Source organism: Chaetodon trifascialis, chromosome 8, assembly GCF_039877785.1.
Source record: "Chaetodon trifascialis isolate fChaTrf1 chromosome 8, fChaTrf1.hap1, whole genome shotgun sequence".
NCBI lineage: Eukaryota > Metazoa > Chordata > Actinopteri > Chaetodontiformes > Chaetodontidae > Chaetodon > Chaetodon trifascialis.
Genome location: NC_092063.1, coordinates 4,191,645 through 4,207,059, shown reverse-complemented (window position 1 = coordinate 4,207,059; position 15,415 = coordinate 4,191,645). Strand labels below are relative to the sequence as shown.

General features: G+C 42.2%; 2 protein-coding genes across 2 annotated transcripts in view; one reads left to right on the top strand and one right to left on the bottom strand.

The window, feature by feature from the left end:
- The first annotated feature begins 4,939 nt into the window (after positions 1-4,939).
- olfml3a (olfactomedin-like 3a) lies at positions 4,940-11,510 on the top strand. Its single transcript, XM_070968050.1, has 3 exons — positions 4,940-5,269; positions 7,178-7,490; positions 9,813-11,510. The coding sequence occupies exons 1-3, from the start codon at positions 5,159-5,161 to the stop codon at positions 10,595-10,597; spliced, it is 1,209 nt and encodes a 402-aa protein (XP_070824151.1). The 5' UTR covers positions 4,940-5,158; the 3' UTR covers positions 10,598-11,510.
- syt6a (synaptotagmin VIa) overlaps positions 10,995-15,415 on the bottom strand; it is a 31,056-nt gene continuing 26,635 nt past the window's right edge. Inside the window, exon 7 of the mRNA XM_070968049.1 lies at positions 10,995-14,871. Within this exon, the coding sequence (XP_070824150.1) occupies positions 14,800-14,871 (72 nt within the window). The 3' untranslated portion in view covers positions 10,995-14,799. The remainder of the gene's footprint in view (positions 14,872-15,415) is intronic.

Genomic DNA, 15,415 nt, shown 5'->3' with positions numbered 1-15,415 from the left:
TTGTTTGGGGCAGCTGTACCACATGTTTAAATACACTGGATTTTTACATGCTGTGGATCTGTGATTGGTGCTGACTGTGCTGCCCCTCACAGATAACAAACAAGTCCAACTGGATTTCTGTGAGCTGGAGTTTGATCATAAGAGGCTGAACAGGGACTTCACATCTGTGACAATCCCCTCAGCCTCTTTATATAAACAGTTTTTGATAGTTGTGAATATTTGACACCCTTTTACAGCACGTCTTTAGTTCATTTTTGTTGCCCCCTAGTGTTTGAAAAACCTATGACGTCCACATTATTACCTGAATGAAACAAATGTTTGATATATCAGAAGTTTGTGTAAGACTCATATAAATTATACTCACATGTCTCTTCTTCTGTTTTTAACTGTATACATATTCATATATAATCCCTCATCCCATTTGTCTTTCACCTGAAGGCCTGTAGTTGATCAAAGCTAATTTAACTCTCGTCAAATGTGCAAAGTCGAATCACATATTTTCTTACACACAAAATTTTAATAAGGTCACAAGCAGTTGGACCCGTGAGACCCCAAACAATGAGGAGGTAAAGCGAATTTCAACAAAACAGAAGCGACAGTATCTGTTCGACCTCAGGGACGTTTTTCTGATGCAAAACACAAAGTCCACACGTCACCACGTCCACACACTGACCATCAGAGGTGGAAAGGTCATTTACTCAAGTATAATTTACTTGTAGCTTACTTCACTACAGTTTAGAGGAAAATATTGTACTTTTTACTCACACAGAAACACTCTGGACCTACATTTTTGTCATGTTTCAGTTGATTTTTGCAGCTTGACCACAGACGCATCTCTTATTTAAACCTCTCAGACAGTTTCATTTAAATTAATAAACTGTTTGAGGCCCAAATAAATACGATCACTAAACATTTCACGAGAAAAAAACTAAGATTAGAGAAAAGTTGTGCACTTTTGTACTCTCAGTAAGATTTTAAATGCAAGACTTGTAATAGAGTATTTTTACTTAAGTAACAGATTTTAATACTTCTTCCACTGCTGCTCACTGCTGACTTGCACATAAAGAGAGATGCTGCCATCTTGTGGATGACGTCTCACAGTGTGTTGGTAAATCTCTTCACAGGACGTGTCTGAATCAGTGAGATCCAACCTTAACGTCTGAGCAACAGCTACACCTTTTCACTGGAGCCCATCCTCCAGCTAAACGTTTGTGAGAACACAATATGCTGAAGTTCAGTCGAACATAATGAGTCCCGAAAGATGCTTTGGCCTTTGATCACTTCATACTCAGTGGCACAATTAAGCCTGTAATTAATAATACATTAAATATCCACACTGAGTGGCAGGCGGCATGAGACGAGTGCCTCCAATCGATTCAGAAAAACAGAAAAAAAAAGGGGGATAAAACTGTAATTACTAACATCAATCAGAAATTGTGATTGAACAATGCCCTTGGGGGCATGAACACGCACACACACATACACACAATTTCACAGCCATTGGCCTGTCAGTGCCCCCGCCTGCCAGCTCCAGACAGGCGATGTGTTCCAGATTAGATCAAACTCCAGGTCGTCCATTTCGATTCTAAAAGCAGCTGTACGACACTCTGTTACCATGACGACACTCACAGTCTGGTCCGCCGTCTGCCGGCGTAAAAATAGATGGGGGGGCGCTGGGGGGGGGGGGGGGGTTCAGTTCAGGACTTGCTGAAATGATAGTGGGCAGCAGACAATCAAAAGAGAGCGTGATTAAGCCGCAGTCATTAGGCTGCTGGAGTATCTGCCGCCGGCTCTTAATCAAACTATGATGACACAAAAACAAGCTGCGAGCCTTGAACCCGGACTTTCCTGACTGGTTTGTCTCCTGAAGATGGTTCACAATTTGATCTGTTGTGACAGAGGTGAAGCAGGGCCTGATTGGACCCCCTAACCTCCTCTCCCAACTGAGTCAGAAGGTGGTAAGAATTTGGCTTATTAGTACGATGGATGGATTACTGAACAGACCTACAGGATAAAGGGCCAGCGGTCCCTGGACCAGAGCCTCTATAATAGGTAGCTGCTAGCATGTCTTGTCATGACGTCCATCAAACGAATGCAAGGACACATAAAACAACCACAAACTGACAGAAAATTACTACAAAGAGATGTGAAACAGCAACAAAGACATGTAAAAATGACAAAAAAGAAACGCAAAACAACAGCAAAGAGGCTAAAAATAACCACAAAAACACATAAAAAAAAAAAAACACACAAGACACAAGACACAAAGTGACCACAAATAGATGCAAAATGACAACATAGAGATGCAAAATAACCGCAAAAAGACACAAAATGAGCACAAACTGGCTCAAAATAAACACACAGAGATATAAAACAACCTCAAAGACACATAAAATAAAATAAAGAACACAAAATAACCACAAAATCATGCATTGATTATATTTCGCATTACACTGTGACTATTGATAATGTGCAGTTTATTCACTCGTCCATTCAAAGGTTTGTGAACCTGCCACTGGGGTCAAAGGTCGCGCACCGTCGGTCGGTGTGATCGCCTGTGTAATTAAACCTCACGCGCCGCTGCCCGCTGCCTTGCAGAGAGGCTGATCTACATCACAGGCTGTCCTCTCACATCACACCAACGCAATCTCCTCCCAAGCAGCGCTGACGTGTTATTGACTAATTGTGGCTGTCGATGAGAGAGCGGAGCCGTCTGCTCCAGCCAACACGGCGGATCAACCATGGGCACCCTAATGGAGCAAATCCACCACTGAAACTTTTAAAAAGCTGGTTTCAGTTTCCTTCAGGCCGCTTTATTAGCTCTACTGCAACAGACTTTTTCCTCCAGAGTGATGTTTTCTTTTACTCTTTTTATTCATTAGCAGCATTTTCATAGTTTCTGTGTCTTTGTTGTATAAATACAGTTATTTGTATTCAAAAATGGTGGTTAGTACTCGCTCATTTGTCGTACAGACATGTGGAGAACACTTCAAAACACAGTAAATATTCTGTAAGTGCAGGGTAGAGATGAGATACTGGTGCAGTGAGGTACAAGGGAATAATTAAATGACACCATGAGAGCTTTACCCAGAACATATCAAGTAATTACAGGCTCAGTGTGCTGTTAGCTTTTATATCTGTGTCATTTAATTACAAAACACAGCTATTTACCAACCATCAATACACACGACATTATTATTTAAGTATGCCATGACAAGGAAAAAAACTACATTTGTGACTTTTACTTTGCATATATACAAAAATAAAACACGATATATTGACTTTCATTGTGCACACAGCACAGAAAAAACACCAGCAACAATGATCAGATCCCACGAAGTGTTCATTTCTCACGATTATTAAAGGGATGTTCTGGCTTCAGCGTGGGCTGACAGTATCAAACTGAATTAGTTCATCTAAAAAGCATCATAAAACAAAGAGGAAACAACGATACAAATCTCTGACAAAGCTTAGAAAACAGGATGAAGAAGGCTGCCTGCTCCTCCAGGCTGCTGCTGTAAGAAGGAGCTCGGGGGGAAGCCGGCCTTTGTACCTGCAGCTGTCAGGCCGGGACCAATCAGCTTCCTGGAATCACCCTCACTCAATCATTCCCTCAGCCAATCAGAGAGGCTCACCTGCAGCGTTAAAGCACAAAATATGTCAAAGTGTGATTCAGTATGTTGTCCAAAAAACAAAAAGTAAAGTTAGTTTCTGAGTGAAAGTTTGTTTCCTGTGACAGAACATAAAAGTGTTCGAAGCTCGAACTCAATGATCTTCAGACCAAACCTACATCGGACCTCAAAACTACAGTTTTGTTCTGTTTTATTTTCATTTGATCATCATTTCATGCACACAACAGTTTTATGGCTGCAGCTATTAAAGCACAGCCTCTCCCCAGGTATAATGTTTTCTCCACGGCAACAGCAATGTACATTATATTAACAACCATAAGTACTTCACATCATCATTTAGAAATAAATGGCACCATAATGAATTCATTGCAGTATCTGGACTGTAAAACCGTGTTTCACCCATTTTTCCCAGAAACAGTATATCTGGAGCCTGCAGTTCTTCAGTACTCAGTGATTTAAAACATTTGAAAGAAATTAAGCTCTGATTGCACAAGAAACAGTTGTGTTAGAACTTTACCAAGAACATGTACTCAAGTACTGCGCTTAAGTATAAATTGGACGTACTACTTTTCACGCATCTTTCTGCCTCTAATGCACTACATCTCAGAGGGAAATACTCTTCTTTTTACTGCACTACTACAGTTTCAGTTACTTATTACTTTACACATGAAGAGTTTTGCCTTCAAAACATACAAAGATCTTATAAAATATGATGTTCTGCATGAATGAAACTGCCCACCAGTATATATAAGTACAGCTGAAATGATCAGCCAATTAACTGACTGTTCCATTGGCAGAAAATCTACCATTTTGAGGACTGTTTCAGTAATTTTTCTTGCTCCAGCATCACAAATGTGAGGATCTGTTGCTTTATCCTGTAATTATATCAATTTCTTAGTATTAATTTTGAAGTTTGTACTGTCGGTTGAACAAAACAAACATGTCACTCTGGACTCTTTTCTCGCTATTTTCAGAATACTTTTAATGCTTTAAGCACATTTTCCCAATTATACTTAAAATCCTTTACCTAAACATTTTCAATGCACGGCTTTCACTTGTAACAGCGTATTTTTACAGTATAGTAGTAACCTCAGTAAAGGATGTGAATACTTCCTCCACCACTGGCTGACAGAACTGTTTAGTTGTGTTGTGTCTCTGCTGTAAGACGTGCAACGAACACGCACGCGCGCACACACACACACACACACACACACACACACACACACACACACGCACACACGCAGCGTGAGTGCAGCACACACTTTCTGAGGACAGAGAGGGGTAAGAGGCACAAGGCTCCTCCCTGAGAGTTTGTGAAAACATTCCAGCAAAGTGAGGGCAGTCAAAGAATTGGGAACTCTCACAGCGGCCTGTTCCTCTCTTTACCCTTCATGTACTTACACTGTAAACAAGTGCTTACAGGTCGTGTGAAGCTCTGAGGACAGATCTGAGAGGAGCCAAACCGGAGGAATCCTCTAAAAGCCGGACAGACAAAGAAACTCAGCTGTCCCATTGATTGGCTCACAATGAAGCCGGTGTTAGTCCTCCTTGTTTCCACTGCCTGGACTTTCACTGGAGCCCAGTATTACTACCAGGGGCTGATGGATTATCTGGAGAACAGGCTGTTGGCTATTGAGGTAAGAAGCTAAAACCCCTTTAAAATGACCGATAATTGATCAATATAGTGCAGTCGCATGCCTTAAGCTGCAGCACAGATCTCTCTGGAGCCAACAAAACATTAGAAATAACAGTTCAGCTCCTCTTGCTTCTGCTATTATGTACAGTTTAACTCTCGCAATCCAATTAATACAATGTCTGCCCAGCTCATCAACTTCGCAGGGGCCTCTGGGGGGAATATCAGTTGATGCACGCAACATGCAGTTTCTGTCTGACAACATAACACTTTCCTCAGCGTTTAAGACAATGACACATCAGTAATGAGTACAAGCTCAACCTTTGCTGCCATGGCATCAAACAGCCCTGCAGCCTAATGGAAGGATGTGTTCTACAAAGGTAGAATTAAGCTGCATTACAACAAAGTGCCTGAGGGAAGGAATGAAATACTGAGTTCAGTATTGTGTTTAAAAGGGAGCTTATGAAGCTGCAAAGTTTGTGCGAGGGAAGACTTTTGTCGGCTCAAGGTGAGTGAAATATGAAATGCAGGATTATATGTCTGGTTACCTCAGGGAAGTTTAGCAAACTCTCATTTAAACAATTCTTTTAATACTCTATATTCTTTCTGAGAGTATTCTCAGAGTTGGAATTTTTCCTTTCATCAGCCGCATGGCTGCAATGCAAAAATGACAATCTTATAACTGTTATCCACATGAAATGAATTGTCTATTTACAGCTAAATCCTGCTCTCGTCGCCCCCTGTGGCTTCCCTCCAGTCTCAATTCCAATATGCTGGCTCAACTTCTGCCTTGATGTGAACACGGCAATTCATCAGCAAGTTTTCATTGAACTTTCATTTCCATTTGACCACGGGCCCACAGCGAGCAAGGCGAGAAAATGAAACTGAGGCGGATGAGACAGTGGAGAAGCCGTCAGTTATTACATCTCGCTCTGAATAATTCACTTGTCACCCACACTGTGTCAATCACTACACCCAGAAACTCACTGCTGCATTCTGTTTGGTGAAGCTTTGATTGAAAAAGGGAATTTTTGAGATATTTTTATGTTCGGAAACGAGACTAGGAGTACAGCCACACTCGCGGCTCTGGCTGTCCTGAGGTGATATGAGCTAGAGGCTAACATCAGCATGCTCACAGTATTAATGCTAACATGGTGATGCTTTGGAAGCACAATTATGATGTTCACCGTCATGGTTTAGCATGTTAACATGCTACCATTTGCTAATTAGCACCAAACACAAAGTGCAGCTGAAGCTGAGGGAAGATCATTAGTTTTGAACATATTTGGTCAGAAAATTAAATTTTTTTGGTCCCTCTGGGACAGAAGAAACAAGTTGTGAGCATAACACTGACATATCGTCATTATTTAAGCTGATATGGTCAACATTATCGTGTTGAGCAGTTAGTTGCTGTCTGACTGAGCAGGGAGTGTGCAGTGACTTTTTAGTATGCAGCATCTGGAGATGCAAGATTTTATGATAATCCACTCAAGAGCAGTTGAGATATTTCAGCCCAGGGGAGGCAGTGTTGGTCTGTCAGTCCACTGCTTTGAGCCTCACTAAACTAAATGGATTGCCATCAAAGTTTGTTCAAACATTCATGGTGTCCGGAGGATGAAATTTGTCCAAAACCTTGGTTCACGACCAAATGTAGAACTAATGACACTCCCATCAGCCTCTGCTGTGCTTTGTGTTTGGTGCTAATTAGCAAATATTAGCACGCTAACACACTAAACTAAAATGGTAACATAAAATCAGTATTAGCATTGTTATTGTGCCTGTGTTAGTACCTCAGCATTCAGCTGAAAGCACCACCTCGCAGAGCTGCTCGCAAAGCCGTAACCTCTCTGACCTATTGTGTGTGGCTTGTGTAAAACCCTCCTACAGCTTTGCTCTGCTCTCTCTCTGGTAGGACCGAATGCAGTTCTGGCATGAACAATCCCATCGCTACCACACAGAGCTGCAGGATATCAAAAAGCTAACTGCTGAGACCATAGATGGGCTGAGGAATGAGCACAGCACGCTGTTCAAAGACCTTGAAGGCACTTCAGTCCGAGTGGACCGGGTGGAGCGAGAGATGGACTATGTGGAGACCCAGACTTCCCCTCGGGCGTGTGCGAATAAAGCAGACAAGGTGGTGGAACAGGGAGCCTGGGGGCTTGAGGAGAGCAGAGGAGAGGAAGAGGAGGAGGAAGACTGGGAGGAGCTGTACTCCAGAGTCTCTGGTGAGCTGCAGAGAAGCACATACAAACGTCCTCTGCAGGATAGCTGCCTTTGATTTTTATTCATGAGTGAGCCCTGGCACCGTCAACCCTAAACATGTATAAGTTATACATACGGTTAAATTTAGCATCACACATCCCACCAGGCATTAAAACACCCCTTTTCTGCAGAGCTGGTGTCCTGGAAAAGCCATGCCACTGGAAAATGGGAAACAAACACAGTGCTGTTACAAATCATTTGACGGAGTGCTTTGAGTGAGTGGGCAGTCATGTTTTCCAGAAGACGTGTGGCTTGATGGAACTCATTGACTTCAGCAGAGCTTCTCCCCTGTTTGCTCTGTGCGAGCTCAGCATTTGTCTTTATAATCCTCAGATCCCCAAGCGTGCTGCTGCAAACAATGCTGACATATAGCTGCTGCAGTCATTTCCTGTGGTTACACGTGCACTCATAACCCTTTTAAAGCATGATGGGACACATTTTATATTGAATATTTCACTGAATGTGCGGATTAAGCAAAAGATCTATATTTTTGCACTTAATTGGTTCCAGCATCTAAATGCCACTGGTACCATTTAAACAGACTCTTCATAAAAACTAAATGAAAGAAATATTGATTTCATTATTATTCTAGCTGCCATAATAAGACAATCAATAACACATAAATTCAAGAATTATGCAGTAATATCATAAACGCTCCGCTCAGAATCATAATCCCCGTCATGCTCTGCGTTATCAAGGGAGATTTCGCTCATTCGGGCGGTCAAATACAAATTGGATGATGATAAAATGCAGAGCGAAGGCTTTCTGTGTGTGAAATCTCCTGTTCAATCTGGAGCCGAGCCTCGGCAGAGAGGAGGGACAGGAAGCTGCCCCGAAGCGATGGCGTTACTCTCCAAGCTCATGTTCAGAGGAGTGAGCTCTGCACACAGTGAGCCATTGTGAACGCCTGTGAAGTGACCCAGAATGAACCTCACCGCATTGTAAGGACCCACTTCAGATTTATGAGCCTAATGCTAATTTTGCCCGCGGACACATCAGGCCGACCTCCTTTGTTCGTGTATTTTAGTGAATTAATCTTCTTTTACAGAAAGCATCTTCATATTGTCCGTGTGCTGCACTAATATGTCCTCTCATTATGAGTCTGTGTTTTCAGTTTCCCCCTGACCGGCTTGAATTTGCCTTAATTTGGAGAGCTTCACTTTGACTGCTGCAGGCTGCTAGACAAATGTTAGCTTGCAAATGCACATTTCAGATGGGGAATGGCACTTTACTGAAACATGCTAATGGAACAAATTGTGGCAGCTGAGGACCAAGATCTACATTAAAATATTGCAGTTATATTAACTTCACACCTGTAGTACAAAATATTTTTCCTAATAACTGTGTCGTTCTTCACAATAGACATGTAATTTTAGGATGCAGCATTAACACACTACAGTTGTTTGCCTTTTTCCCCCTTAAAGCACCTGAAAACTATCAAATCATAAACATTTCTAAAACGTGGTTAATTGCTGCTCCATGTTTCTATTGCTGCAGCATTAAATCAAATGGAAATATTCTCGACGTCTCATGACCTCAAATTTCTATACCTCATGGTATTTTCATAAAGTTGCTCATGAAACTCCAATTGTGATGGGATCTCCAGCAGAATTACTTACTATGTGCGATGTGGTCCAGCATGAACCAAATTTTTTGGTTATTTGAGAGATTTCTGTTTTGTCTTTTGTTGCTTGCGTGTTTTGCGTGCTTTGCTTTCAGCTCTGGATTTGTCCACATGGTGAAGTCGTGTGTAGCTAGTCTGTATTTTCTAGTCTTTTCTGAGTCTTTGCAAGACCAAAAACACGAGATCATACATGTAAGGAATGGTGTGTTTATATGTGCTAACATAAGATGCAGTCATCAGCATGTCCAGTTTACTAGTTTGCCACCTAACGGCAGTGTAATCTAACGTTATCTCCCAGTCCAAGGAGGAAAACAATCTACATTAGCTTGTTACAGCTTGTTTACATAAAAAAAAACAGTCCATGGCCATCACATCCGCTGTGTTGAAGGCTATTTCTCCACTGGATGTTATTAGCGTTTAAGCTAACATTAGCATCTCATTAGCAGCATTACTAAATATAGCGTTTGCAGCAAAGACTCATGGGTACTGCAGTGTTTTGGGTCATCTGCCATGTATGCAGGCTTCTGGCATTTCAGACAGTTGAAATTATTCAAACTGGTGGCCGTAACATAAACCTCTGGGATTGTTATGTTATCTGGGAGATTGTGGCAAAGCAACAGTGCAGCAAATACATTATCCTTCTCTTTCTCTGTCACTGCAGACTGCGTGGAAATCGTCTCCAGCATCAGATCAGTGAAGATCCTGAAGAGAGTGGGCAGCCCCAAAGGCATGTGGACCAGAGACCCCAGATCATCCAAGGTTTACATCTTTAATGGGACGTCAGGAAACAGCATCTACCAGTTCAGCTCTGTGCGTGACTTTTCCCGCTCTCCAGGTGTCACTGGGAGCAGACAGATCAGGCTTCCCTCTGAGTTCACCGGCGCCGGCAGTGCCGTTTATAACGGCTACTTGTACTACATTCAGCAGGAGGCCGATACGGACGTGCAGGTGGTCAAATATGACCTGCTGAGTGGCTCTGTGACAGACATTGCCATGTTCCCTGTGGAGAGCCAGGCCACTGTTTACAACCTCAACCCAGAAACTGTGGCGGACCTCGCCGCAGATGACGAGGGCCTCTGGCTGCTGTACGCCACCAGCGACAGCGAACCAAACATCAACCTTGCGAAGATGGATCCTGCCACGCTTGACATAGAACAAATCTGGGACACCCGCTGCCCAAGAGAGAACGCAGAGGCCTCTTTTGTGATCTGCGGGACCGTCTATGTGGTTTACAACACCCGCTTCGCCAGTCGGTCCAGGGTTCAGTGCGTGTTTGACGTCAACGACATGGTGATCAGCGAGGAGGCTCCCCTGCTCTACTTTCCCAGGAGGTACGGATCCCACGCAAGTCTGAAATACAACCCAGAGGAGAAGCAGCTCTACGGCTGGGACGACGGCTACCAAATCATTTACAGACTGACCATGAAGAGGAAGCTCCTGGTCTGACAGCGGGGAGGTGGTGTCGTGGTTTCAAAGGCCAGGATGAAACACAGGAGCCGTAAATCTGTTCAAGCTACGCCAAAGTTTTTCAGTCGCCTGCAGACTTCATTCATGGTGGATTTTCAGCAAATTACATAGCTTTGAAGTATTATTTACCACACTGATCCTTTTCTTATGGATGTAATATAGCAAACATAACAAAACCCCTGAAAATGCCACTTTGTTTATTAGAGGCTGTCAAGTCTTACTGTTATTTGATGTGTGTGTGTGCCCTCCCCTCATTTAATTTCAGCATTTGATTCAGACAAAATCTCATTTCCTTTGTGCCGTTCCTGCTTGTTAAGCCACTGGCTGTGTTGTCATTGTATGCCGGGTGTAAAGCACACAGCGCAGAGCGCATTTTGCATAAGTCTTTTAATCAAAGAAAAGAAAATCATGTCACAGAACTGATAACACATCACATCCCATGGGAGGAAAAAAACAACAAACTCCTTTTCTGCTGTTGGTTTTCAGACTTGTTGAACCAAAAGAGTGACAGTTTGTGGTGGAAATACTTCAGTTTACGTCATTACACACTGGGTCACTCGTCACTGTGAGTCTCAATAATGATCTAAAACCTAAAAGGAACTGATAATAGACTTTTGTCTGATCTAACAGCTGTTGATATCAATCACCAGAACATTTTCTCAAACATTTCTATTAGTACAAATACAAAATGTTCAATAAAAAAATTGGAAATTCAGTGCTATCATAACAGTTGGAAGGGATACAAGATCATATCAAGAAACATTACAATATTAGGCAAAGCTAGAGGGGCTCGAAACAGTCCATAAACTGAGGCAATTGATTTAACAGGTCATCTACTATGAAAACACATCACATTGTCAGAGAAATATATGACCATCATAAAGCACGTTTGAACAAAAAAAAAAAAAAACAGGAACAGAAATGTTATTTTTCAACCACTTGTTTCAAATTTTACACTAAATTAAGACATTATAAATCTATGAATATGCCGTTAGTCTAGAGAGAAATTTCACCATCAAAACAACCGTGTGAATGAGAGCGAACCTCAAACCGTTGGTGAAGCAGTGTTGATGATGGATTACGTCAAGCACGAATAACAATGCACTGACTCATTTTCACTGTAACAAGCGCCAATTAGAGAAATGCCGCCGCTCTGCAGACGCTGACCTCCCGCCCATCAGCTGACACTGAAGCACTGCACAGCTCCAGGTAAACGCAGCCGTGACGGAAATGGCTAAAACAGATCTGAAAGGGTCTGCTGAATGCATCTGCTCATGTCTCGATGTCTGGCCCCCCAGTTTCCCAGACATTTTCACAAACTCTGTGACATACGGCGTGTTCATTGTAGAGTGATCCAGCCGAGCACAGTCCCAGCCAAAGTATTACTCGTCCTCTGTGGCTGAACGAGGCACCGGCAGTCTAGACAGGCCACTGCCAAGAACAGTTGTCACATATCAGATTAAAGATGCTGTGGGCTGCTGTTGAGATAATATGGATACTTTTCAATAAGTGCTCCTCATATCGAAAAAAAAAATTAGCAGTACAAGCCTCAGCAAAACTAGTTTGTGCATGTCTCCTGGCAGTTTTCCCGCCTGATACCAAACTGACTCTCCAGCTAAATGCTTCCTGGCAAATGTACTGATGATATCTGCACTTGCCAATTACAATCACAACAAAACTACTACGACTGGAGGGTAAAACTAAAACTGGAAAAAAATAATGTTAATACAACCAAATCATGTTTGACTCTCATCACAAAGATATGTGGAGCCTCTTTTTCTAATGTTCTTATTCAACAGCTACAGATGTGCTAACGTTTCCAGAAAACTGAGGATGAGCGTGCAACAGGGGGTCATCGACGCGGCGCCATAATTAGTTAAATTACTGTTTACTTATTAATGTTTACAGGCAAAAAGTTGGTGACTCAATAAAAGCAAAATGCAACAAAGTACAATGGAAGAAGATTTAGCCAATAAATCTACATAAAACCCATCTTTTGGCAAACAAAACATCCAATCCGTGATGAGGAGACTGTAAAGTTTCTCAAATTAATACACGAATCACACATAAATTCCATATTTCCATTGGATGCTCTCCATGGTTTTCCACCGTTTTGACCCTCGTGGGCTATCGAACATTTTCCACACACTGCGTTGCCAATTTGCGTGTTATATGACAAAGAAACTACTTCTTGAATTGCTCTTCTCATAAGTCGTCAGCCACATCTTCCACCCCCGTGTGCATGCACATCTCAAATCTCGGAAACTCTATTAAAGCAAAACAAAACTACACCTACCGGAGTCTAAACTGGAGGAATGTAAATAAAAAACAAATATTATGATTTTTTTCTCACCACAAAGCTATATGGAACCTTTGTTATGTAATCTTTTTAATTCAAAGCAATAGATACATCACTGTTGTTACCTGGACAATTATAGAATCAGTTATAGGAAAGTAATCTTGGCTTTATCTGGAATTTTCTGCATCTGTTCCCCGACTAAAACTTAGGTTATTGTAAAAGAGAGAAAATAATATTCAGGGACCTATTGAAAGGATTATACCGAGGAATTATGCTTTCAACTAATGATATGCCAGCAATGCTGCAGTCGTTTCCTTCATCACATCAAATGTCTTCAAAGATAATCCATTTTCCACATGTTGCAGATCAAGCATCTGGATGGCAAATTCAAACACACGTTATCCCTGTACAACAGCATGATTAATGACAGGATAAACATCAAGAAAGTTGCATGTTTCTAAGTTCAAAAGACGAACATGTTGACCTTTTTCAGAGTTTACGTTTTTCTCGATCATCACCACCAACGAGGCTACATATATTCAGAATGTCAGTATTTTTTTTTTTATCAATACCTATCGTTACATCTTTTCTGGTTTTCTGTTTAGAAAAACAAAATGTACACATAAGAAGTGGCAGACGGCTTTACATGAAACTATACACAGCCACCCAAACCTGCTCAGAAAAAGAACAAGAGGAGACAAAGAAGTGCTTCTGAACGGCGAGTGTCTGGAGGAAAACATGAGCGTGAGTTTCCATTTGGAAGAAAGGGAGACAAAGCAAACAGAGGAGGGGGTGAAGGTGTTTAAAGTGTGCTCACAATCTCCTGTTTGCAGAAACCATTGACAAAAAGCTGCGTTCAAAGTGACTATTTTCTACATCTGTTTGAAAATCTTTTCTTCTCTGCTGTTTTTTAGTCATTTTCTTCCTTTGTCAGGTAATTTAACCGCCTTGCGTTGAAAATCGACCAAGATTGGAAAAAAAGGTATTTTAGAACTGAGATCAGTAATAACACGGCAGCCAATTTGCCCTGGTGTGAATACCTATAATCCTGTTTAACGTGTTGCCTTGGCTGCTCGTGAAAACACACTTAAGCTGCAAATTGTCAGAATATTTTTGTTTCTGCCTGATCCAGCCTTACAGATAATTGCTTATGTTATTGATGAAACTGGAAGTATGGTGAACTCAGCTGGATGTTTAAGATTCATTTCAGTTTTGCTACTCACAAACAATAAGGACTAATGGAGTGGGTTTACATCTAATAGTTCCAAAATGCTACAGTTCAGTATTGTTTTTATGCTAATGCAGCACTGTGAATTTCAATGAGAGCTGTAGAGTTTTGAAATTGCTTCAGATCTCGTTTGAGATCGTCTTGTTTTCTACCCCGGCCGAGTCCTCAGCTTCCCTTTGTGAAACTTCCTCTGCTCCCAGGGAGGAAATCTCCTCCATCAAAGAGTCTCTGCAGCACAAAGCTGAATCTGCAGCGTTTGGAAAGTCTCTGCGACGACACCGAGATCCACCTCGGCTCGGACGGCTCAGCTCTAAGTGTCTGCACACTGGACGTCCAGCCAATCTCTTCTGAGGACAACGGGGACAGCTCTGGGTCATCACAACGCCCACATTTCAAATCAGTGACCCTAAAACTTTAACCCGAAAAGACTGCGCTTCACACAACTAACTGACTGACGGTGGGCTTGGATCAGTTCTTGGGAGTGCTCTGGGACTAGACTTGAGGAAGGGAGGGACAGAGAGAGAGAGAGAGAGCGAGAGAGAGAGACAGGGAGAGACAGTGGGGTTGTGTTTCTCCTCAATCAGACAGACAGGAAGTGGATCAGCAGGAGGGAGGAAACCCCCTTCTGGGCTGCTGGGTCACAGGTGGCTCCGCTCAGGGACTGGCAGGGGGCCGGGGTGAGGGGCAGGAGCCCTGGCTGTCAAAGCTGGCTGTCCTTGCCTTCCACTGCAGGACACACGGACACAAGGAAATGATTCATAACGCATATGCGGATTTACAGCGCCGTCACTCGCAGGTCGATTTCAGCACAGGGCAAATATTTGTACAGAGGAGAGTGCATGTGTTCTGTGACCAGCTTTTATTTCATTCTGCCATTTAGTTTTATGAGGGAACAGGAAAATAACACAGAAGAGACTGAAGGCACTCATACAAGGAACACAGACTCAGTAATTAATATCTGAGACGCCTGCACACAATCTCATCAAAAACACTCACACAGCGTTATTCACATCTCTGTCTCGGGCCTTTAAAATATCAAAATAACAAAAAAAAAATAAAAAACCCAAAATAAAAAAAGATTGCATCCACCTACGCCTTATGCCCTATACCCAACCCTTGCAGCAGAAATGTTAATAATATTAATGGATTTATAGATTTTAAATGAAGTTTTGCAAGTAAAATTCCCACAATGCCTTGGGAGATGTAAACAGGAGGCATATTACCAGCAATTCAGTGAGCTAAGCTGTGTGTTACACGTTGACTGGCGAAC

Bases quoted from the DNA above. Each gene is read 5' to 3' on its own strand.
- olfml3a (XM_070968050.1), top strand. From the start codon at position 5,159: ATGAAGCCGGTGTTAGTCCTCCTTGTTTCCACTGCCTGGACTTTCACT. The intron at 5,270-7,177 runs GTAAGAAGCTAA...TCTCTCTGGTAG, and splicing joins ACAGGCTGTTGGCTATTGAG to GACCGAATGCAGTTCTGGCA. The intron at 7,491-9,812 runs GTGAGCTGCAGA...CTGTCACTGCAG, and splicing joins GCTGTACTCCAGAGTCTCTG to ACTGCGTGGAAATCGTCTCC.